Source organism: Electrophorus electricus, chromosome 17 (assembly GCF_041902795.1).
Source record: "Electrophorus electricus isolate QZ-2024a chromosome 17, ASM4190279v1, whole genome shotgun sequence".
In the NCBI taxonomy this organism is placed as follows: Eukaryota; Metazoa; Chordata; class Actinopteri; order Gymnotiformes; family Gymnotidae; genus Electrophorus; species Electrophorus electricus.
In genome coordinates this window covers 2871705-2897547 of record NC_137513.1, presented here as the reverse complement: position 1 = coordinate 2897547, position 25843 = coordinate 2871705, and the positions used below count along the sequence as shown (strand labels likewise).

Genomic DNA, 25843 nt, shown 5'->3' with positions numbered 1-25843 from the left:
AGAGCAGAATGCTTTGCTAAAATGAGGGTGACCTCTAGCGGTTATGTGGGGTAAAGACAGCGGCCTCTAGTGGTAATGAGGAGTAAAGACAGCGACCTCTAGTGGTAATGAAGAGTTAATGGCCTTCGTGCATAGCGAAGGCTGCATTTTCATTCCAACTTAAGAGTGCAGCTGAATGCAATTGTTTAACCATTTTAAACTCTTAAAATGCTGTTTAGCTGATAAGCTGGCAAAAGTATGTTTGAGTAACAAAACAAAATGTATAGCGCAGGAAGATTCGAGCACCATACTTGTGCAAGGCAGTGTGAGATTAACAATGTCAGTACTACTTCAGTGTTAGTTTCTGAAAATAACACAAAAAATTGTTTTATATATTTCCCAGATTTCATTATTCAGTTTAAGTGTGTCACTAACCCTTCCTCTTTATTACCACTGTTTGATACTAACACTCCCGCCCCACACACTATTTGACACTAACACTCACACACTATTTGACACTAACACTCACATACACTGTTTGACACTAACACTCACACACACACTGTTTGACACTAACCCTCTCACACACTGTTTGACACTAACACTCACACACACACTGTTTGACACTAACACTCACACACACACTGTTTGACACTAACTCTCTCTCCCCACACATACTGACACTAACCCTCACACACACACCCTGATTATATCTCAGAGCACTAACGCTTAAAGAACTGCAGGTCCCTGATTAAATTAATTTTTTTTTTTTATTGTTCGTATTCTATCTTTACAAATATAGTTGAAAATTTAAGGCACTCATATGGTTACTGTGAATAATATATGAAAAGGTCACAGTAATATGGACAGATATTCAACATATTTACACAAACATATACATACACAAGACCCCATCCTGGTATCACATGTAATCTAATGGTATCCTGGCAAACAGGTATATGGTTATAACTATTATATTGGTTATATTTATATGTTATAAATATGTTAAACATGAACTTGAGTGTACATCATTCACACAATATATGTGGACTATACAGGTGTAAACACATAATCCACATTCAGAGCCACTTCGGACTAGACATCCTGTTGGACTTCTTCTTCCTCCATTTTTACTCATTATCACTGATTGTTGCTGGATTTGATAAAGTGGTTTCCAGCTTTCATTACACAAAGTTTTGATCCTCAGAGATGGAGGATGGAATATCTCTGGTCATAATTGAAGTAGTTTTACTGTTTACACGTTGAAAAATTAGATTTTTTTGAACAAATTGTCATAAGTACTAAAATTGAGAAGACACAGTTTAAGTCTCTTTAGCACTATTGCGCCATCATCTGGTGTTTCCGGTATTTTGCCTGTTCCTGTAAGTAATCTCTATTTTCTATTCATACCATGACTATTGATTACATTGCCATATTTACTTGGATGAACGTGCATTCTCTCTCTCTCTCTCTCTCTCTCTCTCTCTCTCTCTCTCTCTCTCTGTCCCCTTGCACTGTGTTTAGATGTGACTATGAATGCTGGCGTCTTGTGCAACAGGCAGTTCTTCTGTGTGTGAAAGGGCTGGGAGGCGGGGCTTGCGTGTCAAGCTTCGTAGGTGTGATGGAGAGGATGAGGGTGGGGTTGGGCTTGGTGAATGAGGGCTTGTAGGTAGGGAACGGACAGTAGTGCATGGATATCTTCTTCCAGAATGGACGTAAGAGTCCAGAGAGCTGGCTGGGAGGGAGAAGGTGCTGGGATAGTGAGGTGGACGCTGGGGATCCAGAGTGTGGATATAGTTACACGGCGTGTCGTCCTCTCCTTCAGGGAAGTCCTACGCACATATAAGAAATAACAGAACAAGTTCAACCAACTTGAAGTCATTTACGTTTGTATCTTTAAGATTTATGAGACATGAGTGATTCTAAAGAACTTTCTCTTACCGATTCTTTCAACACATACAAACCACCTGGGTTTTTGCGATTATGGTAATTTCTTCCAGGAACAATATCAACTGCAACTACAAAATATGGATATATTTATTGTTAGCATTTTAGAAAAGAAATACTATTTTATAGCTATTCCACTGTATCATCAGCAGAGCATGATGGCGGCATTTATAGAATGCATGTTCCTCTGAAACAGGTAATCCTTCCTGAAAGATTTTTAAGTGGTGTTACCTTCATGGTCTCCATTGCTCAGTGCTGTGTTTCGCCTGCTCTGTCTGAGTGGCTGTTGCTTGTTTCTGCACAATTGGATTAACAAATGAACATGGTGTTAACATGTGAAATAATCGAATTAGCAAATTGGCCAAACTGCTGGGTCACTTTGCTGAATGTTCACAGTAAAACAACACAGACTTGCTAAGATTTCCCTGCATGTGTTCTGTTGTATAAGGGTCAGCTCTTGACAGTGAAACACCAGCCTGACTGTAACCACAGCAACGTGAGCCAGGCTGTTAGAATATATGCTTCAGGATCCACAGAAGAAGTGTGAACAGGAGATCAGGAAGGTTACGTTTTGGAGGGCTTCCAGCACGCACACACGGTCACCAGGGTGATGAGCAAGAAAATGCCACCGGTGGAAAGGATGATATAGAGAGAGCTCCGCCCTGCAGAAAGACAAAAAGAAAAGTGTGTGGGGGAGGGGGCAGCGTTGTCATGGCACCTGTCTCTAGTCCCGAAGACACGCACCACGGCACAACCGTCTCTTTTTAGATATGTTCAACACTGCTGACAAATGATATCGCTTCAATAAAACAACCCCCCCAAACGTTTACAGTTACTGTGAAAATGTGTTAGAGCTCTTCAGACGCCAGCTTGGAGAAGCCAAACAGGCGGGTGGGCCCTATTGGAGTTTTGGTTGCCAGGTTTCCCAAAATGAGGCATGACTGGGGCTGCTTTTTAGTGGACACAGTGTTCAGTCCAAACTGCAGGGGACTGATGAAGGACAAGGAAGAGGAACGTATTAGCAGATCTACTGGGGAAGAGCTTGTCTCCTTGCTTTTTTAACCAGCCCCTTTGGAAACCCAGTTTCCAGTTCTGGGGCACATCAACCCTGAGTTTTGTGGGCTTAAAACTTAGAATGTAATGTAAAGTATACAGTGAGCCTGGTGGGCAGGTAGAATCACTGTACTGATTGCAAACACAGCCTGATGGGCAGGTAGAGTCACTGCACCTACTGTAGACACTGAGCCTGACAGTCAGGTAGAGTCACTGCACCTACTGTAAACGTTGAGCCTGATGGGAAGGCTCTTCATGTTGCTGATAGGGTTCTCCACCGTGCAGCTGTAGACATCATCGTCTGACAGCAGGACGCGAGCGATGGTCAGGACTTTCTGATCATGGGAGAGAAGCAGGCGGGAGTCATTGATCAGCGGCTTCCCACCCTTCAGCCATCCGTAGACGGGCTTGCTGCCGCTGTCGTGGGTGCAGTTGAGCGTGACCAGCTCGGTGAGCTCCAGCACGGAGGATGCCTCCAGTTGCACCAGTGGCTTGGACACAGGCACTGGGAAGATCAGAGCCATGGGCTGCTGTGAGGAATGAGCTTGTGGAGTGTGTTCTCTACGCTCAAACATATCTGGCATACTTACAAATCAAATACAACTATACACCAACTAATTGTCCTGCTGTTTCAGAATTTGGTTCTTTAAGAGCAACATTTTCTGAGCTAAAATGTCAGGAGGTTTTAACTGAAGATGCACTAGACAGAGCCTGACAGGAAATGCCCCCTTTTCCTGCCCCCACCACCCACTTACCATCTACAGTGAGGTTGACAAGCTTCTCGCCGGTGAAGGTGTCATCTGTGATGGAGATCTCCACCTCGTAGGCGCCCTCGTCAGACAGGCGTAGGTACCTGAGCAGGAGTGAGCCGTTCTCGAACAGGTGCACGCGGCCCCAGTACTCGGGCCGCAGGTTGCCGATGACATCCGTGCCGATGGACTGCACCACGGTGACGGGCTTGTACCGCTTCAGCTGCCACTTGATGACAGGCCGGTCAGAGCTGGAGCTCGAGTAACGGACGGAGAGCAGTGCGGATCCGCCGAGCGTCCCTCGGACCACGGGCCACGGGCTGGTGATGTTCACTGAGCTGGCAGCTCCGGGGGAGAACACACAGAGAAACGCAGATCCTAAGTCATGATGCCAGTCTTTCTTGTGGAAGACATGGACGTGTGGGCATAGTGGACAGATTCTCTAACCAACTTTGTGAGGCACGCGTGATGCCAAATTACTTCACTCTTCCGTCTATGCCTGATCAGGCGTCAAACAGGACAAAACAAGACAATAACAAGACTTTGCTTAACAGAGTGCTGGAAAAAAGTGAGTGTTAGCCTACAGTGTTCTCTCAACCCTCTACAGCCTCACAGAACTGCTATACCATTACGCCAAACCCTTCTGGATCCACGCTGCCAAACCCAGGCTGTGCAAAGCAACTCAGCATGGCATGTTTCCATCGCCCTGGTAACAGTCCTCCATGTTCACTGCCTGCCAAGATGAGCTAACAAAGACCAGGATTGTGAACCTTCCCTCATCCAGTAAGGGACAGCTGGGAGACAGCCATGCTCTGCTGTTATTGGCCGATGGTAGACAGTAGGGCACAGTGATTGTGCTAATCAAAGCCCAGCACAGTGACACAACAGTAGTGGTTGCAGGCAGAATTCGGCAGTTACGTGTCCTCCTATCCAAACAGGCCTCCTGTCCTTAATATCTCCATCCACCTTCCCCACAGGGCAGCAACCACACCATCCTCACACACTCTCTGTACGCTGAACACAGTGTCACCCTTCCACACATCCTCACACACTCTCTGTACGCTGAACACAGCTTAACCCCTTCACACCATCCTCACGCACTCTCTGTACGCTGAACACGTCACCCCTCCACACTATCCTCACACACTCTCTGTACACTGAACACAGCTTAACCCCTTCACTGCATGCCTTTCTAGAAAAAATACACGACAACTCTGAAAAATAAATTCATCACATTTCACATAATATGTTAAAGTCTCAGATTGTTTTGTTTCAAGTGTTTCACCCCAATCACAGACAGCCACAGGAAACATTTTTGTAATAAATCCTAATTTAAAATAAGAAATGTTTTCATGTTTAAATATTTTTAATTTAGCTAACATCAGGAGACATATATACAAAATTCAACACTTGGTTCAAAATAGTTCTTTAATCTGTAAATTAAATCATTCTTCATGCTACATCACAACCATACAAAAGCACAGCAGTGATCCTTGCAGTGCTCTAAGTGGCATCACACAGAAAACGTAAGACGTCGCACTCTTTTGCATTTTCTAACTTTTCCTTGCTAAACTTCTGCCTTTCACTTCCTCATATAATAGAGAAGGTTTTGCTGCTCCCGACTTACCTGCCACGAGAAAGACAAGAAGGCAAACTTTTTGGGAAAGTGCAGAAGTGGCTGGCTGTTTGGAGGAAGGCTGCCTCTCCGCCTTCATCTTGGGAACAGCACCGCGGCTCTCCCCCACACACACAGCATGATTTGGCCACACCAGGCACGTCCTGCGAGACACACAAAGCTTCCTGCCCGAGCGGAGTCTGTCTGTCGTGAATCTTTCTCTCAGGACCCCTGCCTGAACAGCTTTGTGTGTGTGTGTGTGTGTGTGTGTGTGTGTGTGTGTGTGGTGTGTGTGTGTGTGGTGTGTGTGTGTGTGTGTGTGTGTGTGTGTGGTGTGTGTGTCTGTGTGTGTGTGTGTGTGTGTGTGTGTGTGTGTGTGTGGTGTGTGTGTGTGTGGTGTGTGTGTGTGTGTGTGTTTGTATTTAGCTCTTTTTTGGGACTGAAGTTCCCTGATGCATGAACATTTTGATAATGTGCTCAGTCCACATGAGGTAAAATACAAAAATACTATTACTATTACAACTGCAGTAAAATCAACAATGCAATGACTATACCACACAATAACAGCAATACAACGATGTGTGTGTGTATGTGTGTGTGTGTTTGTTACTCTAGTCACTAGGCTGAGACAGGATGAGCCAGTGTGAGACTGCATTTGCTCTCTAATGCCAAGTACCATTACACTGTTTTCACTGCCTGAGAGAAGGTTGTCACATGTGGGTTTACACAGCAGCTACCCGTCATCCTAAACTCAACACATACTACTGAAATAAATACTCTCGTATCACGTCAAGTACACAGGAACGAGAAAATAAATGCCATGGGACTCTGATGTACAGCCTAATAAGAGGCTGAAAGCCAGGAACTCTGACCCCCTTACTCAACATAAAAGAAAGTCAACTGTAGAGTCGTTGGGCTCATATGTGAAGTCCTCAGAGCCTACAATGAATAGACCTGCTGTTCCTGAAAAACACCCCCCCTCCAAACTCTGCCACCCAGACACCAACCCACCCCCACCCCCAACAAGCTTCTTTAAATGGTACAGAGGACATGGTTTGCTTGCCTGCTAACAAACCTCACATCTGCCCCCCTCCAAACCTCCACAAAGGCGCTGAAGAGATGCAGTGGTGGAATGGAAAGAAAACGGGGAAGACCTGGAGGAGGAGGTGAAAAGGGGGAGGGGCTGAAAATGTTGATTGGTTACGAAAGGAGAAAGAGTTTAAAGTTTATTTCATGCCTTCATAATTTTATATGAAATTTTAGAAAGATTTTGGTAGGAGATGTAAAAAGATGGCTGCTGTTTTGCATGGTGTGCTGTATTCTGTATTCACAGTGCAAGCTACATTTCATTACTGCTTAACTGGAAGCAAGTTGCATAATTTTCCCATTTTTCCTCCATGACATGACATGTGACTAACACTTGCACCATCACAACTGTCTGAAAGCTGACGTCACTGTGCTGTAATTGTTGTTCTGACGAGTCTGATGTTTGTTGTTAAATATAAATACTGAAATGCAGGACACTTAGCGACCAGCAGGTGTATGTGTTTTAGAAAGAAAACATTCGCTGGAAAAGCATCAGACAAGCAGACATTTCACACTACATGCTACAGTTTCAGCTGATCAAAGCGACGGCCACCTCCTGCTGTCCGGCACTCAGGATAAAAGACAGCCCACCCCCACCCTGTAAAGCTCTTAATCATGTGACTGAAATACCAGTGAAGAAGGTCAACAAAATGTGAAGACGAAAGGTGCACGGAGCAAGCTAGTGTGCTCAGACATAGAACCTATGACCATTAAGGTATTATTTAGGCAGAACCTATGACCATTAAGATATTATTTAGGCAGAACCTATGACCATTAAGGTATTATTTAGGCAGAACCTATGACCATTAAGGTATTATTTAGGCAGAACCTATGACCATTAAGATATTATTTAGGCAGAACCTATGACCATTAAGGTATTATTTAGGCAGAACCTATGACCATTAAGATATTATTTAGGCAGAACCTATGACCATTAAGGTATTATTTAGGCAGAACCTATGACCATTAAGATATTATTTAGGCAGAACCTATGACCATTAAGGTATTATTTAGGCAGAACCTATGACCATTAAGGTATTATTTAGGCAGAACCTATGACCATTAAGATATTATTTAGGCAGAACCTATGACCATTAAGGTATTATTTAGGCAGAACCTATGACCATTAAGGTATTATTTAGGCAGAACCTATGACCATTAAGATATTATTTAGGCAGAACCTATGACCATTAAGATATTATTTAGACAGAAATTGACTGAGAGAAATAAATGTTATTTGAATTATTCACTGATATAATTTGTTATATCTCTATAGCAACATACACGCCGTTTCTTTTTTGAAAAAAAAAAAAGTATTCGACAAATCAGACCCATGTTTCATCTAATCGGATATGCCGGAATAAGTTCTCATCTGGTGTATCTGATCTGTAGGACGCCGCGATGGCCACTAGAGGGCAGAAGACTGTAGAATTACGAAAATGATGTCATCCCGTGAAATGCCTCCTACAAAACCAGTGTGTAACGTTAAGCCATTTTAAGAAAGTTAACTTGATTACGTCTCTACCTGAAGGACTACACAATATTTTACATTACCCTATCTTGCATTATTGTCTTGGCCTCAGGAATAGCCTACCTTATATTTGTGGGCCGCGTGGGACATGCCGCACACAGCTGTCAAGCGCAGTCTGCAGGGAACAGCTTCAGAGAGGTCTCTTGCGGCGCCTTGGGTTGCCATTGGCAACCTGCAAAACCCCGCGCTGCAGCCTCTAACTCCTGGAGCCGGTGACAGGAGTCGGCGCGCGCCCGTGGGAGGACGCGTGGGCGGGGAGCTCGCGCCACTGCTCGGATCACTATCTTGGGGGAGAAAAGCCAAGCATGCATGACAAAGATGACACGCTGTGCGCTTCTCTGCGGTTATTTCAGGGTGCGAGCTCGGGTTATTTCTGGGCTGTCGAGCGACTCGCTCTGCTCGCGCTCGTCTGTATCCAGTGGTCATCAAACGGAGGATGGTCGCCTTGATAGTTGCAGATGAGTTCGTGCAGCGTGATTCAGACACGATCGAGAGCAGCGTTGCTCTCCAGACTGATGAACTACGGCGTGTTGCGGAGCTCTATTCCTGAGAAGCATAACGTACAGGCAGCCTGCAGAGACGTGCTCGACCTCCTGCCCTGTGCCTTTGTGTAATTGAGATCCGCACGGCGCACTTCATTCATGAACCCATGTGTGCCATTAGTAGTATATAGTTAAGAAATGGACTCCTTGGGTTGTCACAATGAACTATATTTCAACACGCTACATTTAAATACAAAAAAATAACAAGACAGAGGAAAAAAGGACAACTGGCATTCATAACCACAAAGTCAAGTTCACCCAACTAGACTAAATCCACCCAGAGCAGGACGTGATGTGTGATGTCAAGGCTTCGTTTGACCATTATAAATGATCAGCCTGGCTCATTACCTGAGTTTCCAGCTGGGTGTCCCTAGTGAGATCCCTGAGTGGGACCGTGGGGAGAAATGCGTGGGGACCCACACCCAACAAGCTGCCCTAGCTGCGGCAGACATCTAAAGACTAATGATCTCCGCGAACAGCACAAAAATACATTTCAGAGCCTTTATTGGGTTTACTGGTGATACAGTGCGTCGCTACTCCATGTACATGCAATACAATCTTTAAAATCTTGCAAACTTACAGTTCCTAGTCAAATCAGTTCTTATGTTCTTCAAAATACAGTAACTGTGATGATTTCAAAAGAAGGAAGGAAGGAAACCCAGCCATGCTAAATGCAGGTTCGGAAGCTCTGGTTTCTTTGTCTGAAGCTACAGACTGAGAAAAAAAAGATTAAAGGGTGCAAAGCAAACAAATAACAAGTTAAAACAGATTAATTATACCAATAAATACATTATATCTTTCAATAAATTACACAGCCTTTAGAATGTTTTCTAAACACAGGCACAAAACCCCCCAAAACCCCCTAAGGATTTAAGCATCCTATATGACTACGATATTGAAGCAATCGTTCGAGCAAATATCAAATACAAAAGACAATCATAATGCATAATTTCAAGTCTAAAGTTACTTAAATAACTGATTGGAGCAGTGTGTAGCCAAACTGCAAGGGCATTCCTTCTCACTTTCACACCAACATTTGGAATAGGACATAATGCATGCCTGTGAAATACAAATGCATGCTGGTTTGGGCAATTACAACCCCAGACTGATAAGCAGAAAAGATTGTGTGTCTGTGTGTGTGTGTGTGTGTGTGTGTGTGTGAGAGAGAGAGAGAGAGGGAGAGAGAGAGAGCCCATATGGCAGATAAAGTGTTTAGCCTATGACTACCACTTTTCTATACAAAACAAAAGAGAGAAAATAAGAAAGAGAGGGATGTATCCTGGACCAGGGCCACTGTCCTGCTGTCCACAGCGCTGGATCCTCACTGCTCCGGCACTGATGTGTCTTCTGTGTCTACTCCGTCTGATCCCCCTGTTGTCCAAGCACACAGACGTTTTATAGCTTTAGTGTCCTCTGCCAATGGCACTGCAGGCCAAGGGTCACAACAACAACACCAACACCAACAACAACAATTATAACAACAAAAATAATCATTTTTAGAAGTATTTCTTTTGAAGCCTGAATATCAGGTTATATTTGGCCCAGAATTCACGGTCTATGGCTACAGCTTTCAGAAATGTAACGGCTGCTCTTTCAGTGCCAGCAACAATAAAACCTTTTTAACAACCCTGGAATCTTCACCTATAAGGTAAACATTATTGCTTTTATTTTGTAACTATTATTTTGTAACAGTATTATTCTTAACTATGTAACTGAGTATGTCCAGTATAATGCATGCTATTACAAGTAGGTCAGGATGAACAAATTCGCAATGCTACATGTAATTAATATCTTTTTGTTTCACTATGATCTCCATTGTCAATGCCGCTTTATTGAATGACATCTAATCGATCATTGACTGGCCTGGAACACGCGTTAACAATCGAAACATTACGTCCGAAACAAGTTATTCAAAATGTAATGCTTTCATACGGCTTGGTTGTGAACCATGGTCGTCCGGATCACCTCCAGATGTGATCATCGTTTCTAGGCCATTTAGCTCTAGCTTCCTCCTCCCCTCCATCTAGCCCAAGCCTCCCCAAACAGCCCATTTTCTCACCCTCAGCTCCGTGGTGCAGACGCACCTAGAGATAAAAATAACAGCTCCATACATAAAAATGCTTAGCGACCAAGAACTGGGTTGATGTTTCTCGACAAAAAAAAAAAAAAAGGCCTAAAATTCCCCGGACCTCTTCAGCGTTGGGGTAGTGTGAGCCGGAGTGGCTGAAGGTGACAAATCTAGGCCTGACGGTTTGAGCAGCTGCAAGGACACACTCAATCTCATTGCCTGCCCCACTTTCCCCAGGAAATGACCAGGTTTCTTCACTTTCTTCTCTGGTTTCGTGAAAGGACACCAGTACGTAAGTTATATGGAATAGATCTCATAACAGGGACACAATGCTTATGCTACACTGATGTCATGTTTTTCCCCTGTGCTGGATTTGCTGCTGCAGCAAAGTGGAATATCTGTTTCCCTGTTGAGGACCGAGTGTTTGGAATTAATTTGCATGGAAGCTGAGCTGATGAAACAGGTCCCTACTTATCTGTAAAACCGTGTGACTCCACGTATAACACACGTATCACAAAAAAAGACTTTGAACAAGAAAACCTAATGTGTTTGAGAACAAATGTGTTTGAGGTGTTTTCAGATTCAGCTCTGGAAGAGCTGGGGAGGTTTCAGCCACCCACGATGGCAATTACATTTGAGAGATTTGTCTCTGCTAAACCTGAGAAGCTTGGTGTCCTGTAGATGGGAGGATCCCCTCTGTCCCTATGTTAACTTTCTCCTCACTTGTAGCCTGCGGAAGGCAGTAAGACTTGTTGCAAGCGCTCTTCATTTTAATGGCCATCGCAAATCGTTTGTGTGTTCATTAATAATTACTGCAACATTTCGAGTTAGAGCAGCGGAAAGTGCCCTCAAGCATGTCTGGCCATAATTTATGCCAAAACATCTTATTAAAGATGCCTGATGGATTTTTATCTTAAACCATTTTTAAAAATATATGGTTTCCTTAATTCTCAGTGGTGATTGGTAATTGGTGAAATTACTCAGAGTTAGTATGCCTCATTCAAGTGTGGATGTCTCAGTTTCTTATTTTAGCCTCTCAGAACACAAGTTCAACGCATGTTCAGAAGTTTAAACTTGAAGAACAAGTTCTTTGAAATGTAATACAGGATCTTCAGGTCAAATCTTGGGCGTAAAATCTTACTGTGGGACTGAATGAAGAAGGGTAGTGGGACGGTACCTCTGAAAGGTCTCATGCTGGCTCTGAGGCTCTGACCTGTATTGCCCTGAGGCCCTGACATGTGTTGCCAAGGCACTGACCTGCGTTGCCAAGGCACTAACCTGTGCTGCCAAGGCAATGACCTTTGTTGCCGAGGCACTGACCTGTGTTGCCCTGGCTGCCGTTGAGGGCCTCACCGCCGCTGCTGCTCACCTCCTCACCAGGCTTGTCGCCCGGCTTCAACTTCTTCCGGGTCATGTGGCCACGGAAGCCCGCCTGGATCTTGGCCGCCGCCTTGTTGGCTTCTGGGTCGTCCAGTGGGATGTCCATGATGTCCTCCTCCTCCTGTGGCTGGTTGGACTCCTCCTGTTCACCAAGACATCTGATATCACCATTTCAGTGATGCACAGACGTCCATCTGTTTTTCTGCCTTCCCTTGCTTTGGAAGTGTTCCTGAGCATCTCCGGGGGAGCTGTCCTCATAAACCAATGAGATGGGTTTGGGCTGTTCTCTAACCAACTTAAGTCTCATTATCCTGAAGTGAATCCTTGTGGATGTGAAACCAGGATGTGAAACTAGGGGATCATTTACAGAAACAGGACTTCAATGGACTTCATTAAAAAAAACAAAAAACTCTTTTGAACCTAAAAAGCAGACCTTCTTATTCTCAGAAGAGGAGGATCCCCAGCCGTCCGAGTGTTGAAGCTGGGGGTTGTGGGAACGGACCCTGTCACACTGGCTATTTACGATGCTCAGATTACGTGAACCTTTCCTCTCCTGCAGCATGCGTAAAGGCTGGCAGGGCTGAAACAGAGTCCATGTGAGGGTGACGAGTGTAGGGTACATGTCACTGTAAATGTCTCCGAGTAGGAGGGTGACCGCCCGCTGAACTAAGAACCTACCCAGAACATTCTGACACGTTCTCATGTCGTGACCAAAGGCAGAGGTGTTGGACATGTTGCAGTCCTTTAATAACCATTCCCACATTGTACTGGCAGTTGTATAATCTTAATCTAAGGCGTGTGTTGGTTTAAGTTGAATCTAGTGACATTGAATCAACGCACCCAAAGATCGAATCAATTTCTATCCCAGGTGCGCAAGTCTGCTTGATGTGTCCTGGTTGCGCATGTCGAGCAGGTCGAGCGTGTTTCGGTAGGTAAAATTTATTTGCACTTTTCAAAGAAAACAGGGCACAAGCACTTTAGATCAGGGTCCACTATGGTAAGATGGCAAACAGTAATCACCAAGGCGTGGCGAGGACGCGCAGCTACCTTTAGCCATGCCACTAACGCGTTCCAAACGCGCGCGCACGCGGACTCCTAAAAATCCCTTTACATTTACGAGTAAATAAGTTGTGCCCGAGCTTTAACTAAGCACCGCATTCAAGCACGTTCAAACAAAACTTAATAAAGTTGCGGTAAAATTCCGCCCAACGTTAGCAGACGTAAAGGGAAGGCGTGTACGTTTAGAACTCTTTCTTAGGTGCCCAGCATCGTATTGCTCTGCACAGGAGGTCAGGAAACGGAGGCAATACTTACGACACGGCAATCCATGGTGCGCTAGGACGGACGGTGATGCACGCCTTCTTGGAACGTGCTAACTGCAAGAAATCATAAACCTCGAGCAAACACGGCTGTCTTCCAGCTATCCCTACTGCTCTTAGTCTGAAGGCGGGAGGGAAGGAAAGGGAGTGACGGAGAGAGAGAGAGAGAGAGAGAGAGAGAGAGAGAGAGAGAGAGAGAGAGAGAGAGAGAGAGAGAGAGAGAGGGAGAGCACCAGGAGCGTATCTCTGGAACCTAAGAGATCTTTATCCATCACAAATGACTAAGCCTACTACAATTTACAATATCACCCTGAAATACTAGTCTTGATATATAGGATTTTCAGTAATGCAACAAATACCACACACACACACACACACACACACACACACACACACACACACACACACACACACACACACACACACACACATATATATATAAACTGTAGTGGAGTACACATGGTCAAAGACACAGGCCGTTTTTTTCATCAGCTGTGCAAGCAAAGTGCTTCTGAGTAACCAAGAGGAAGAACGATTGTGTGTATGTGTGCGTGTGTATGTGCGCGCGCGCTTTTGTGTGTGTGTGTGTGTGTGTGTGTGTGTACACACAATATATACACAAATATTCTAGGTGAGTAACTGCATAGTACTGTAGTAAAAGGTGTAGAGATTTTTAAAATTGTAGTGATGTCCTTCATCAGCTGTGCAAGCAAAGTATATATATTAATATTATTATATGCAAACGCACTTGCATAATACATATGCGCACATTAACACTTACAGCAAACATGCAAAATGCAAGGTGTAGCAGGTAGAGAATTCACTGAGAGAAACAACAACATATGAGCTGGACCCCCCCCAGGTCCAAATGGAAGGAACCACTGAGAGTGGTAGAGAACAGCAAGGCTGAGGTCCTGCGGGACCTCCAGACCCAGACAGATGGAGAAGTGGTGGTGAACCAACCAAACTGGGTTAAGAGACAAGATGCAGAAAACAGCATATATAATAGTCCCAAGTGAAAGAAACACCCAAAGGAAGGAACATGAAAAGTTGGGAAATTACTGGGGCCTGACAGAGAAACAGAGAAATGGGAGTGGCTCCAACAGATCCCAGGAATGACAACATTAATCTCATTCCAGTAGAATGCAATTCCAGGAACAGCAAATACTGCAAAACACCCAGGCCTCTGGTGGAACTATGGAGTGTGAGGAAAAATATATGACCACCCACAGGTAGAGTGGGACAGGGTTTTTTATATAGTGATCCATATTACATTTATTGCAAAACCTAAGAGTGCACAATGCCCCCAAAAGCTCAGTGTCTAACTCTCAGACTCACCCTCCATGTGTCAAACTCTCTGACGCTACTGCATTGTGTTAATAGGCAGCCAAATCCTTTTGAACCTATTGTGAAGGACTATAAAGCTTGCCCCCAAAACTAGCACTCCAAACAAGCTAAAGATGTGGGGGTAAGAAAATAAATAACTGTAATATGTTTTCCTGTAATGTGTATGTTTACCTTCTCCAATATGCAGAACAATTAAATAAAATGAATCTCATGTAATAAATCAGAATATATAAAAAGACAAGATTACATTACAACCATTTGAGGGATTGATGAATGTCATAAATCTTACTCCTGAAAATAGCAACTACATCCTTCTCTGCTTTTCCTAAAATGTAAAAGTCATTGGACATGATATAGGTCAGGTTAGATGGCCTACATGACAGAGAGAGAGAGAGAGAGCGAGAGAGAGAGAGAGAGAGAGAGAGAGAGAGAGAGAGAGAGAGAGAGGAGAAACAAAATTACACAGATCAAATTATCCTCTCCAGAACTGGATGCTCATCTGTCAAGTACTCTTTTACTGTTTACTTTTTTTTATGAGAACTGAGGTATTTATGGTAAAATCAAATTGAACATATCAAGAAAGGAAACGAAAATGGTTGGTACTCTGTTTCCATGGAAACACACTAATAAATCTTTTTCCTCCCAAACTTCTTTTGAGAAATTCATCTGACATTTTGGTCCCACTATCAGACACCCCTTCATTTTTCCATCTGAAATCTTTGGGATGGGGCTATTCACTGCAAATCGTATCCGTATTGAGAACAAAGTAACGTTAATGTAGATTGGAGCTGTGCATCTGAACGATACAGTCTGTTACCCAGAAGCTGAACTATTCCAGAGGTATCTTCAATCACCTTTCTCCAGAGGCCAGAACAGAGCCACTATGTCTCACTGTTCATCAGACACGTCCTTGAAGTTTTTATTTTTACAAATTAACTTGGAACAAAAATGGGAACGGTTAAATCCAGGATAAGAGGCCTCGTACAGCAGAACAATTTCCATTTACCAAAACTGATATTTCAAATTCTGATAGTATGACAGTTTATCTTGAAAAGGCTATGTTACAATAAAAAAATGACTTCTCACCTGTAGGTCAGTCTTCTTTTCTGGATTGTCCCTCTGCTCATTCTCACTTTCGTGTAGAAGCTTTTGGTTGGTGGTCTTTTGCTTTTCAGACTGTTCGTCTGGATCTGTAACTGCCTTGTCTTCTTCAGTGTCTGTGTCATCGGCAGCTTCATGAGACAAAGGCCCAGCTCCAGCCTGAGCAGCCAACTTGCCATCAGACAAATGGTCTCCATTCCTCATCTCAGCCTCATTCATGCCCAAATCTTCTCCATCCTCAGGTCCATCCTCTTCAATCTCAACCTGCTGTGATACTCTTGCGTCTCCTTCTTCCCTGTCTTCAGTGCTTTCCTGTATGCACCCTCCCAGTTCCTCTACAGGGGCACCTAGGCGAGTGTCAAAAATGTCTGTGTCCAGGTCTCTAGGCTCAGCCTCTTCGTTATCGCTTTTCTCATCAACTTGTGCATCTCTCTCAGAGCTAATTTGCTGATGCTCAGGGCTCATAATTCTGTCATGAATAATTTCACCACCACTGATGCAATCCCAGTCACTGTGCTCTTCCCCCTGAAGTTCAGATGCTATATTTACAATGTTCTCACGTTCAGCACTGCCATTATCCCAACCGTCTTCTAGACTGAGCTTTCCCATAGTCGACAACGTCTCACTCATGGTTTCGGTTTCTGGCAAAGCCTCATGCGACTCCTGGTTTTCAGGTCCCAGGACTACTCTCTCTGTGCTTGTCTCATCAAACGTTTCATCAATACCTCCTTCTGCTTCCTGTAAAGTGAACTGCTCATCATGGCTATCTTCTGGTCCACCTTCCTCAAACAAATCATCAGGCATTTCAGAAACAGTGTTCTCAGCATGCGTGTAAGTGTAATCAATTTCATCCTCGTCCTCCGGTTCAGCTGGAGGGGTGACTGGTTTTTCACTGGCGGACATGTCACTTACTTCTCCATCAGCGTCCTGCTTAGGATGTGCTGGGTACTGGGAGCCAGACAGAGTGAATTCATCATGGCTACCCCGAACCTCATGAGGTTCAGGCAGTTCTCCCACTAGGAAAAACTTTGGGCTGTCTAACACGCCAGCACGAGCCACATCAATCAAGTTTCTGTTGTCCTCAGCATGTTCACATGCAGGCTCCTCTTCGTGCCAGGTATAATGCTCTTCTTTAGCACAGCTCTCTACATCTGCAACATCAAGATGTGAAGATAGGTGTGTGGGCTCCAGCTCAGTGGCACAGACATCTTTTTCAGGTGTTTCATTTTCTTCACTGACACCTCCAGTTTGGTCTGTGTTCCCTGCCATTTGCTCTTTGATCTCTTCTATACCTTTCAGCCCCTCAGCACATATGTCAACGTCTGCCATTCCACTGTAGGAAATATCAGCGGAGGGTTCAGGATCAGCCTCACCCGATTCCTCATCTCGTATGCTCTTAAACTCATTGCTTCGCTGTGCTTCCAGCTCCTTGCTGTCTTTAGTAGCATCGAGGTCTTCAGGGGAGGGAGAGGCTGGAGCCGGCTGGTTGATTTGACCCCCATTATGTTTGAAAGATTTGGCCTGATCGGCTTTTGCTCTGAAAATTGACAATTACACACAAGGAGCATTAAATGGCAATTAGGGATGATCTGTAGGCTAAACTGAAGCAGGAGCCAAAACAGTCTTCATAGTGATAATAAATGTCTGATCCTGTACTGCAGATGGACATCTCTGTTTTGCACTATACTTGGTCCTCTGGAACAGCTTCTCTGTCTTGTGACAGATCTATCTTGGCAAGACAAGCTGAGCAGCTGTGCTCTATTTTCCCATAATGAAAAAAAACACCACCACTATATTTAAAATAAAAGCCATGAAACACAGGGAATATCACCCAGAACCAGAGCAACAAACAATCAAGCGTGTGAAGTCCAGAATTTTATCTCCTATGTTTTTATTTCCTATCTTCTTCCCCTCTGCCTTTTTAATCAAGTGAACTGGATAACAGACGGGTGCTGTCTCTCTCATCTGAAACATTCTCAGGAAGAAATCAGACTCACTCGCTCACAGGGCTCCCAGCTGCTTTGGCTGAGCTAGAGTTTCCTTGGTTTGCTGTGTCCTGTTTGAGGTAAAACAAACAACCAGTGATCAAGATAGATTAGTTGTGAGATGAACAAATTTTCTTCTCCAGAAAATGTTTATTTCCGCTACGGACTGACTCAAGTCACCTCGAAAGCGTGATTATTGTGGAACCTGTCTTCTGTACAAGTGCCCCACTCAGCTGCATCTAGGCCACTTTCTGTTGAAAAGAAAGTGAAGCAAAATGCATTAAAAGAAAACCATGTACACCAAAAGGACGTGTTTAAACCAAAATCAATCGAATGGTTTAAACAGTCATAAAGAAGAAATGAACTTAGAAGTAAGCTCACTATTGCCATAGACTTTTACAAAATGTCATTTTCTCAAATTTTATAGTTATCTTTGTTTACTAATCCTTTCATCAGGGTCAGTAATACAGTGGTTTACTAAAGGATGGAGCTGCGTGGCTGATTCTGCAGTAATGCAGTAATTGGGTTTGTAATATCGTACTTTAAAGTTACAGGACACCACTTAATGCTGATGGTCAATATCATTTGGGGGGACATTTCTTCACTGTTGTGCTCTGGTCAGCTTTGACTCTGCTCTAGTTAACGGTTGTGATTGTTGGTGGTACAGCTGTAGCCTGTAGCTACTATTTACTGATCATATGTAGACTAAAAATAATGGAGTGACAACTATGGGCATTGGTGTCTCAGTGGTTAAGGTAATAGTCTTGTAATCAGAAGGTTGCTCGTTCAAGTTGGAACACTGCCAAGTTGCCACTGTTGGGCCCCTGACCCTCAATTACTCAAGTTGTACTCAGTTATAACTGTAAGTCGCTTTGGATAAAAGCCTGAGCTAAATGCCATAAATGTCATGTAAACTAATAATGCAACTACCCTCTCTTTCTTTGAGAAGCGCTGCGAAGTGCCTGGCCGCGAAGGCGGGGATGTCGTCGGGTTGGTCCCGCAGCACCTCCCGGGCGAGCGCCTCCACCACGTCCCCAAACCCAGGCGGAACTCGGAGGGTGGTGTTCGAGAAAGCCACAGACATGTCCCGATTGCTTCTAACATTTGCCACATTTTAGGAAAATAGGTTATAATGGATACGGACAGGCAATGTCAGCAAGCTCGCTCACTTGTGTGCAGTGATATAGTTAGGCAGTTAGTAAGATAGCCCAGGGAAGCTCGGTGGTTAGTCTGGTAAAATACCCAATACCGACAGCAGCCTAAATAGTAGGTTAAGGCTTATTTATAAGATGCACCCTTGGATTATTGATGAATTGCCAGCTAACTAGGCTAGGCTAGAGTATCTACCCTAAGCGCAGTAAGGTTCAGCTGCCTGCCCATGTTAGCTACCTTATCTTAACTAGGTTATGTTGCTGTCACGGATGGTTTGCCCAAAAAGCCATAAACAGGCTAGTTTTACAGTCTATTTCTAAACCTGCCTAGTAATATCAGAAACCGCCCCCGAAAGAAGTTTACTTTAACCCTTTGAGGTTTGCCCTCCCCTTACCGTTTCGTCCTGGAAAGAAACTTCAGGTTGTTGTCAAGCGTTGCTATGCAACCGAGTCATAAACTTACAAACTACGGAGAACCGAGGGAGCCAAAAAGAGTGTAATCGTCATATGTAAAGAACGCACGACACAGCTACTGTAAGTAGTCAGGCAATTTAATCACAAACGAACTGTATAACTTTATAACTTCACTCACCCAGGAGAAAAGTAGTAAAAAACTCAACATAGTGAAAAAAGAAAATTATTTTTAAAAATTAATTCCACTAAAATATTACAGATATTATTTCCATTAAAACTTTTCATCATTAATAGTAAAAACCTGACATGCAGTTCTTACGATTTCCCCACTCCTTTTCCATTAAAGTTGCTCATGTATATAAACTAGCCAATCGCCTCCGCTGAGTAGGTGATGACGGCGTACTCTGAGGCAGTGCTCAACTTTCTGGAGACCTCCTTAGGGTGGACATGGAGCCTGTCCGCGGAGCGACAAGCATGCAGCTGGATTCCTGACGCTGCATCGTCCCTCCATCTCTGCACACAGGAGCGGCACAGTTCTTTTTGACTTCTGAAGCTAACCCACACCCGTGGAGCATCAGACGTGGTCTGATCTTTACTTACAAGTCTGGGATCCCGTGGGGTTTGGTTTTGGACTCCCGTAAATTCTGGAATGCTGGACCCTCTCACCGAGATTACAATGTCGGCATAAGGGACTTCGTGATCACTCTGGCACTCTGATACAAAGCAGCAAAATGCATTTTGGTCATCGGTGTTTTTGCAATAGATGTTGTTACAAAATAGCTTTGGAGTGACGTGAGCTTCAACTTAATAAGTGTTTATTTGTAGCGTTTATTTCATGGGAAATACATTTCTTAAATCAATAGCAACACTTTTACTGAACAATAAAAAAACAACAACAATAGAACCAACCCTGTGCGAGAGGTTTGAGGGCTGCGCATTCATTTTTGGGTCTTGTGCTTGAAAAATTATAAGATTGTTTTTATTAACAGTTGCTATAACATTCCAAGCATACCAAGATATACGTATATTTACACACACACACACACACACACACACACACACACACACACACACACACACACACACACACACACACACACACGTGTTAACATGTAAAAAGGCCTTACTTTTCATAGATCACTGCAGGCTCCGATTCTTCCAACCTGCGGCTCTTTTTGTAGCATAGGAATATCAGTTTAAGCATTAGCACAACCGCTGCGGACAGTACGATAGCTGCTACGATTCTGACCCACCCAGAATCATCTGTTAGAAAAGATCGGGTCGTCAGAGTCCGTATAATATGGCTATGTCTTCATTTTCATTCACGTATAATATGAGCTCACCATCTTTAATGACCTCTAACGTGACAGTGATCCCCTGGCCCGCACAGAGCGGATTCGCATGGCAGTTGTAGCTTCCTCCGTCCGCCTTGGTGATCTTAGCCCACCGCAGCAACGGTCCAGGGTTTGGGTTTGGAAGAACGCTGTGGTCCCGCATCCACTGGCCCGCGCAACGCTTGTCGTTGGAAAGACATTTGAGTTGTAGCTGTGTTCCCACTGGTACTCTGAGGGAGCCTGATTCAGATCTGTCAACCGAGTAATTGTCCTCGTTCCTGTAAACCTCCACTTTCATAGTCAAAGCTGAAACGAACGGAAGCGTTTTAACGTACCATGGAGCAGTGCAGCTTATTGAGTTTTCAACAAGCGCTTGTTGACTTTTCAGGTCAGATTGTGGACCCTTCATTTGAATGAAACTAAATTAAATATCACTTGCTTCTTTATTTTAAGACCTGTTTAATATTGAGAAAGTTGACTGAACTGTGTACCTGGTCAAACCTGGTGAATGTGCCCTGCTGAATGGCAGTTTTAACAGTATTACAGTATTGGAGACTGTGCTTATTTCACTCACCTACCGGTGCTTCATGAAGGCTGACTGTTGCCGTGGTCTTATCTACCAAAAAAAGGACCATGAATGGGTTCCGAAGGACCTCATCTGTCAGATTTGTTCACCAATATAAGCAGTCCTTTAATAAATATGCTTTGTGATTCCTACCTTCAATTTGCAGTGATACCAGCCTCTCCATCTTACGAGGGAGGTCTTGGTGATCACTCATGATGGAGACACATGAGTAGTTGTAGACGGTCTGCTCCATGGTGAGATTTGGAGTAAACAAGCTCACCGTGCACATGCCTTTGCTCATTGTACCGTGCTGCGTCTCCCAGTTGCAGGTAGTGCAAGCTGGCGTGTCTTCCCACGTCCACAAACCGTGGATGAAACCAGAGGAGCAGTTGAATGTGCAGTCCACAGTTAGAGGTTCCCTTAGCCTTGCTGGAATCACCGCAGATGTTTCCACAGCCTTCCTGCTCCCAGCATCTGAGAAGAGCCAAAACATGAGTTGGCACTACATAAAGAAGCTGTGTTTGAATACCTCAGTAACGGCGCTCTCTGTGAGGGCAGCCAGGATCAGAGAGAATGACCTTCAGTTCCAAACAGAAGCAGCAGAGTCATATAAGTAAAAGACAACATGCTCTGGTGCTCACACGACGGGTTTTTTTGTTTCTGCCTGTGGAGAAGTTCACGACCACTCGTAAAAGTGGTGTGGGAATGTAAGAAAGCCTCATTGAGAGTGAAAATAAAGAAAGCTCCTCCTTAGGGGGTTCAACAGTGTCTCTGAAGCATGTACGTCCAGGAAACAAAAAAAAAATGTGCCAGTGCATTAAAGTGCAACACATATGAAATGAGTAATAAGATGACAGATATTGTGATATTGCTTATTTAACATTAAATATACAAATGTATATAGACATGTATGTATATGCCTCTATATTACTATGCACAACATATTGCATGGTAGAACTGTTTGTCCATTTGTACAGAATCTCCATTTTACGCACTTGGCAGACACTCTTATCCAGTCTTGCCCAAGCACTCCTATTGAGAGTATTCCGTTATCCTTTTGCTCTTAAGATCCGCAGTAATGAATCAAAGTGTCTTCTTCTGCTTTTTGATTAATTAATTGGCTGACTGTTGTAGTACATGAGATCATTGCAGTGGAAACTTGGGCTGGTGCAGATTGCACAAGAGCACATGAGCCAAGCTGCACAGTAACCTGCAGAGGCATCTGCTTGTGGTTGAGAAACAGGCAGGAAACCTCCCACCTCAACGGTACCACAAAGGAGAAGAAAGAGCTTCTCACTGTCATTTCACTTACCACCGCTTCTATTCCCCTCTGTGTTTTCTGGGCGTAGTAGATTCAGATGGAGTTTTTAGTGTTCTTTTCTCTTATGATATCCTTGTGCTATGATTTTCTTATAATCAGAAGTATTTTACACATGCAAGGACTTTGTCTTGCACTGGGGAATGCGTAGTGGCCTGACCGTGACCGGTGCGTTTGTGCGGATCCACAGGGATGTAAAAACAGTACGCGCAAAGAGAGTGTACGCTGTATCATGCAGCTCTAGATGTGGCATAGCCCAGCACTCAGCCCAGCAGGCATCCGATAGCCTGCTGCTGGCATCACGTTACACGCTTCGCATTTCACTTTCAATTATTGAAACCTGCATGTTGTCCAATAAAGCGCATGTGCATCCAGGTTCATATGGTAGGGCATGCTCGGACGGTGGAGAGTGGTGAACGGGATGAGTGAATGTGGTCCGCCATGTACCGATGGTTTAGTCTCCTTTTTTCCTGCTGTCAGGCATGGGGTGAACACCTGAAGACACCCAGTGCCTTCTCCTCAGGTAGGCACCAGGAGCGGGGCGTGGGGTCGTTTGTGAGAAGCGCTGTGTAATATCTGGCATGCAGGCTCTCAGTAGCTATAGTGTGTTGTTTTGTCTGGTGCAGGAGTAGTCACCAGCGCCGATGGTTTTGAGTGTATGAGCCATTGCAACCTGAGTCGAGTCACAGTGTGTCCTGCGGGGTCCTACCTTTCGTCAGGGCTTTGTCTTGAATGCCCTGCAGGACAGTAGTAAGTGTAACGCTGTCATTTTCTGCGTGTGAAGTGAAGGCATCATGTCACTACCCAGAGTTCGGTTGAGACATTTTTGCTTGTCTTCTGTCAGCTGCTTTGGCAATGTATCTGCGCCCAGAAAATGCCCATCCGGAACATATAATCTTCACCCTGCGAGAAGCAGCGTTCGGGACTGTCTGGTACCACTGTAAAATTGCATTGCATAAAACACTAACACATTACTAATAAAACTATAATATTGTCTGGATCTGGACCTATCCCACCATAAACGCAAGCAATTAAATATAGGCATTACGTGTCTGAAACACTGCTGGTGTGTTCCAGCCCTGCCCTCCAGGGTTGATCAGTACAGATGATGGTGTGGATTGCCGGTTCTGCCCTGCTGGTTTCTCTTGTGAGGCAGTGGCACTAACAGCATGTAGGAATGGACAGTACTCGCCTGAGGGGCACACCCAGTGCCTGCCCTGCCCGTTCGGTTTTGTGTGCGTGGACGGATTTCAAAAGAAGGTAGGCCCACAGCAGTCCACGATGACCCTGAAGTGCTCAGCCTTTACGGGACTGTCAGCACCCTGCGTTGCTTTTCTAGGCAGTAATGGCTTCTCATTTCTCTTTCCCCCATCATCTCGCGCGGGCGCTCTTTCAGTGCCGCCCTGGAGAGGAGCCCAGCCTAAACCGAAGCGAGTGCATCCAATGCCCCCAAGGCTACTTCTCCACCCTGTGCAGCGCCCAGTGCGAGCTGTGCCCAGCAGGTAAAATGGAAAGATCTTTTGCTTTATCATTAATTTAGGTCCATCTGATCACCTCCTTTCACCTGGATTCAGTCAGTAGAGAACACTGTGTACCTGATCACTTTGGTCTATCTGATCACCTCCTTTCACCTGGTTTCACCCAATCTAGAATCTTCTTTCACCATTGAGCTTCAGCTCGCTCTCTTTTGTTAAGACAGACACTGGTAACAGACACTGTTGATGAGGATGTAATTTCCAAATCCTGTACTGGTGAGTGACTGGGGTGCTGGCTCATGTTCAGTGCTGTGTGAGTGATTGAGATGTTTGGCCTATTTCTGTCTCTGCAGGCACTTATTGCCCCTACAGGGGCATGTCCCAGCCAGTGGCATGTGGCGTGGGGCAGTACACTGATAAAGAAGGACAAAGCTCATGTAAGAGCTGCGAGGGCAGTGTGGCATGTGGAGGGGCAATAGGGGCAGGTCGGGCAGGTGGTCAGCCCAGGGTCAGAGCCGAGGTGCAGCTGCGCTCCGGGACCAAGACACCCGTCTCCTGTCCCCCTGGCACACATCGAGATGGAGTAGGTCCTGGCTGCCATCCATGTCCTCTTGGTGGGTTTCTGTCGTCGCGTTTGTAGAGTGTGTGGTATGTGTCATGTCGAGCGCCTTGGCCTGTAACTGAGCGTGTGCTGTTAGGACATTACTGTGTGGGAGGTGTTGCCATGCAGTGCCCCGCTGGAAGATACGGGCCTAAAGAGGGACTCCAGCGAGAGAGAGACTGCGTCATGTGTCCCGCAGGTGAGCAGCGTGGAGGACAGCCATCCACAACACGACAGGACCACCATGCAGTCATTTCCGTCCAACACTCTTCTTTGATCATCTGCTCATAATATCTTAAAGTATAGATGTGAAGTGAGATGCTGTTAAAAGTGACGTTGGGTAAACGAGCGCGATTCTTTCCAGGGTTTTACTGCCTGGAGGGCACTTCCCGGAGGCCTGGGTCTCAGTTTCTATGCCCACAAGGCTATTATTGTGAGGAGGGCACTGCTGTGCCACACGGGTCACCATGCCCGGCTGGTACAGCAGGAGGACAGCTGGGTCAAACAAGCAGAGCCGCCTGCAACAGGTGTGCAGAGGGTCGCTACTGTCCTGCAGGTGACCTCGCGCTCGCACACGCACTAGAATGCCACATGTACGCAAAGAAATGCAAATGCGCCACACACGCACTCACACTCGAGTGAACTCAAATGTACACACGCACACTCTAGTACACTCACACATGCCAATGCACCACACACACACTCACATGAACTCAGATGTGTGTGTGTGTGTGTGTGTCTACACACACACACACACACACACACTGGAACCCTGCGCACGTACACATAGACGCTCAAGTGAACTCACACGTACACATACACACACTAGTACACTCACACACATATACATACACACTCTAGTACACTCGCACACACACATATACACACTCTAGCGAACTCACATACACACATACACACTCGAGTGAACTCAGACATGCACACTACATATGTACATATACACACTCGGGTTTTGTTTTACCATGTTTAATATGTATAAGTTTGCTCAGCATCCATGTTGAAGTATTTATTATGAAAACTATATTTATTATAGAAACAGAGTGTGTGTGTTTGCAGCTGTGTGCGTGTGTAGCTTTTGTCTGTTAAATACATTGAAGGATACCTTTCTATATGTGCCATGCATATTAAACTAGAATGGCATGAACTATATTTGTAGGAGTGCTTGTTTCCTGCCCTCAACTGTTTCCTCACCTGTTTTGTGCAGAGGAGAGAGAGAGAGAGAGAGAGAGAGAGAGAGAGAGAGAGAGAGAGAGAGAGAGAGAGAA

The 25843-nt window shown here is 44.8% G+C and overlaps 4 protein-coding genes across 25 annotated transcripts in view; 1 reads left to right on the top strand and 3 right to left on the bottom strand.

The window, feature by feature from the left end:
• Positions 1-730: 730 nt before the first annotated feature.
• hepacama (hepatic and glial cell adhesion molecule a) lies at positions 731-5670 on the bottom strand. Its single transcript, XM_035533919.2, has 7 exons — positions 5356-5670; positions 3735-4073; positions 3203-3484; positions 2495-2588; positions 2158-2222; positions 1921-1997; positions 731-1811 (listed from the first exon to the last, which is right to left on the bottom strand). Exons 1-7 carry the CDS (start codon positions 5441-5443, stop codon positions 1500-1502), a joined length of 1257 nt encoding a protein of 418 aa, XP_035389812.1. The 5' UTR covers positions 5444-5670; the 3' UTR covers positions 731-1499.
• Positions 5671-8989: 3319 nt separating this feature from the next.
• nrgnb (neurogranin (protein kinase C substrate, RC3) b) lies at positions 8990-19718 on the bottom strand. 5 transcript variants are annotated; one of them, XM_027013666.3, is made up of 7 exons: positions 19249-19350; positions 18633-18799; positions 17883-17953; positions 17715-17773; positions 15703-17254; positions 11891-12092; positions 8990-9873 (listed from the first exon to the last, which is right to left on the bottom strand). In XM_027013666.3, exons 2-7 carry the CDS (start codon positions 18784-18786, stop codon positions 9824-9826), a joined length of 2088 nt encoding a protein of 695 aa, XP_026869467.3. In that variant the 5' UTR covers positions 18787-18799; positions 19249-19350; the 3' UTR covers positions 8990-9823. The 5 variants fall into 5 exon arrangements, with proteins under 5 accessions (XP_026869467.3, XP_035390267.2, XP_081556654.1 ...); XM_035534374.2 differs by lacking the exon at positions 19249-19350 and having other exon boundaries at positions 11940-12092; XM_081700526.1 differs by lacking the exons at positions 8990-9873; positions 11891-12092; positions 19249-19350 and adding exons at positions 13427-14988; positions 19587-19718.
• LOC113579606 (uncharacterized) lies at positions 19631-24154 on the bottom strand. Of its 4 annotated transcripts, XM_081700530.1 has the most exons (8): positions 21745-22034; positions 21320-21640; positions 21176-21217; positions 20611-20907; positions 20395-20530; positions 20177-20223; positions 19868-19980; positions 19631-19780 (listed from the first exon to the last, which is right to left on the bottom strand). In XM_081700530.1, the coding sequence occupies exons 1-8, from the start codon at positions 21791-21793 to the stop codon at positions 19631-19633; spliced, it is 1155 nt and encodes a 384-aa protein (XP_081556656.1). In that variant the 5' UTR covers positions 21794-22034. The 4 variants fall into 4 exon arrangements, with proteins under 4 accessions (XP_081556656.1, XP_081556658.1, XP_081556657.1 ...); XM_081700532.1 differs by lacking the exon at positions 21745-22034 and adding an exon at positions 24080-24154 and having other exon boundaries at positions 19631-19980; XM_081700531.1 differs by lacking the exon at positions 21745-22034 and adding an exon at positions 23194-23333 and having other exon boundaries at positions 19631-19980.
• The window catches only part of LOC113579608 (uncharacterized), a 34713-nt gene continuing 32552 nt past the window's right edge, over positions 23683-25843 (top strand). For 14 of the 15 annotated variants that reach the window (XR_014117961.1, XR_014117960.1, XR_014117962.1 and 11 more), the window contains exons 1-4: positions 23693-23986; positions 24313-24573; positions 24658-24759; positions 24925-25116. Coding sequence is in view for 12 of the 15 variants with exons in the window: in XM_081700515.1 (XP_081556641.1) it covers positions 23830-23986; positions 24313-24573; positions 24658-24759; positions 24925-25116 (712 nt within the window). In the remaining 3 variants the exon portion in view is untranslated. Of the gene's footprint in view, positions 23987-24312; positions 24574-24657; positions 24760-24924; positions 25117-25843 lie in introns of all 15 variants that reach the window. The other variant, XM_081700523.1, reaches the window with a different exon arrangement.

Coding starts and splice junctions, on each gene's coding strand:
- LOC113579606 (XM_081700529.1), bottom strand. CDS start 21,793: ATGTTGTCTTTTACTTATATGACTCTGCTGCTTCTGTTTGGAACTGAA. Junction 21,641..21,744: donor GCTTCTGTTTGGAACTGAAG/GTCATTCTCTCT, acceptor GGCTCTTCTCAG/ATGCTGGGAGCAGGAAGGCT. Junction 19,981..20,176: donor CCTCAAACCTCTCGCACAGG/GTTGGTTCTATT, acceptor GCTTTGTATCAG/AGTGCCAGAGTGATCACGAA.
- hepacama (XM_035533919.2), bottom strand. CDS start 5,443: ATGAAGGCGGAGAGGCAGCCTTCCTCCAAACAGCCAGCCACTTCTGCA. Junction 4,074..5,355: donor TCTTGTCTTTCTCGTGGCAG/GTAAGTCGGGAG, acceptor TCTCCCCCGGAG/CTGCCAGCTCAGTGAACATC. Junction 3,485..3,734: donor TGTCAACCTCACTGTAGATG/GTAAGTGGGTGG, acceptor TGATCTTCCCAG/TGCCTGTGTCCAAGCCACTG.
- nrgnb (XM_027013666.3), bottom strand. CDS start 18,786: ATGTCTGTGGCTTTCTCGAACACCACCCTCCGAGTTCCGCCTGGGTTT. Junction 12,093..15,702: donor AAAAGAAGACTGACCTACAG/GTGAGAAGTCAT, acceptor CTTGGTGAACAG/GAGGAGTCCAACCAGCCACA. Junction 9,874..11,890: donor CGGCAGCCAGGGCAACACAG/GTCAGTGCCTCG, acceptor CTTGGACAACAG/GGGGATCAGACGGAGTAGAC.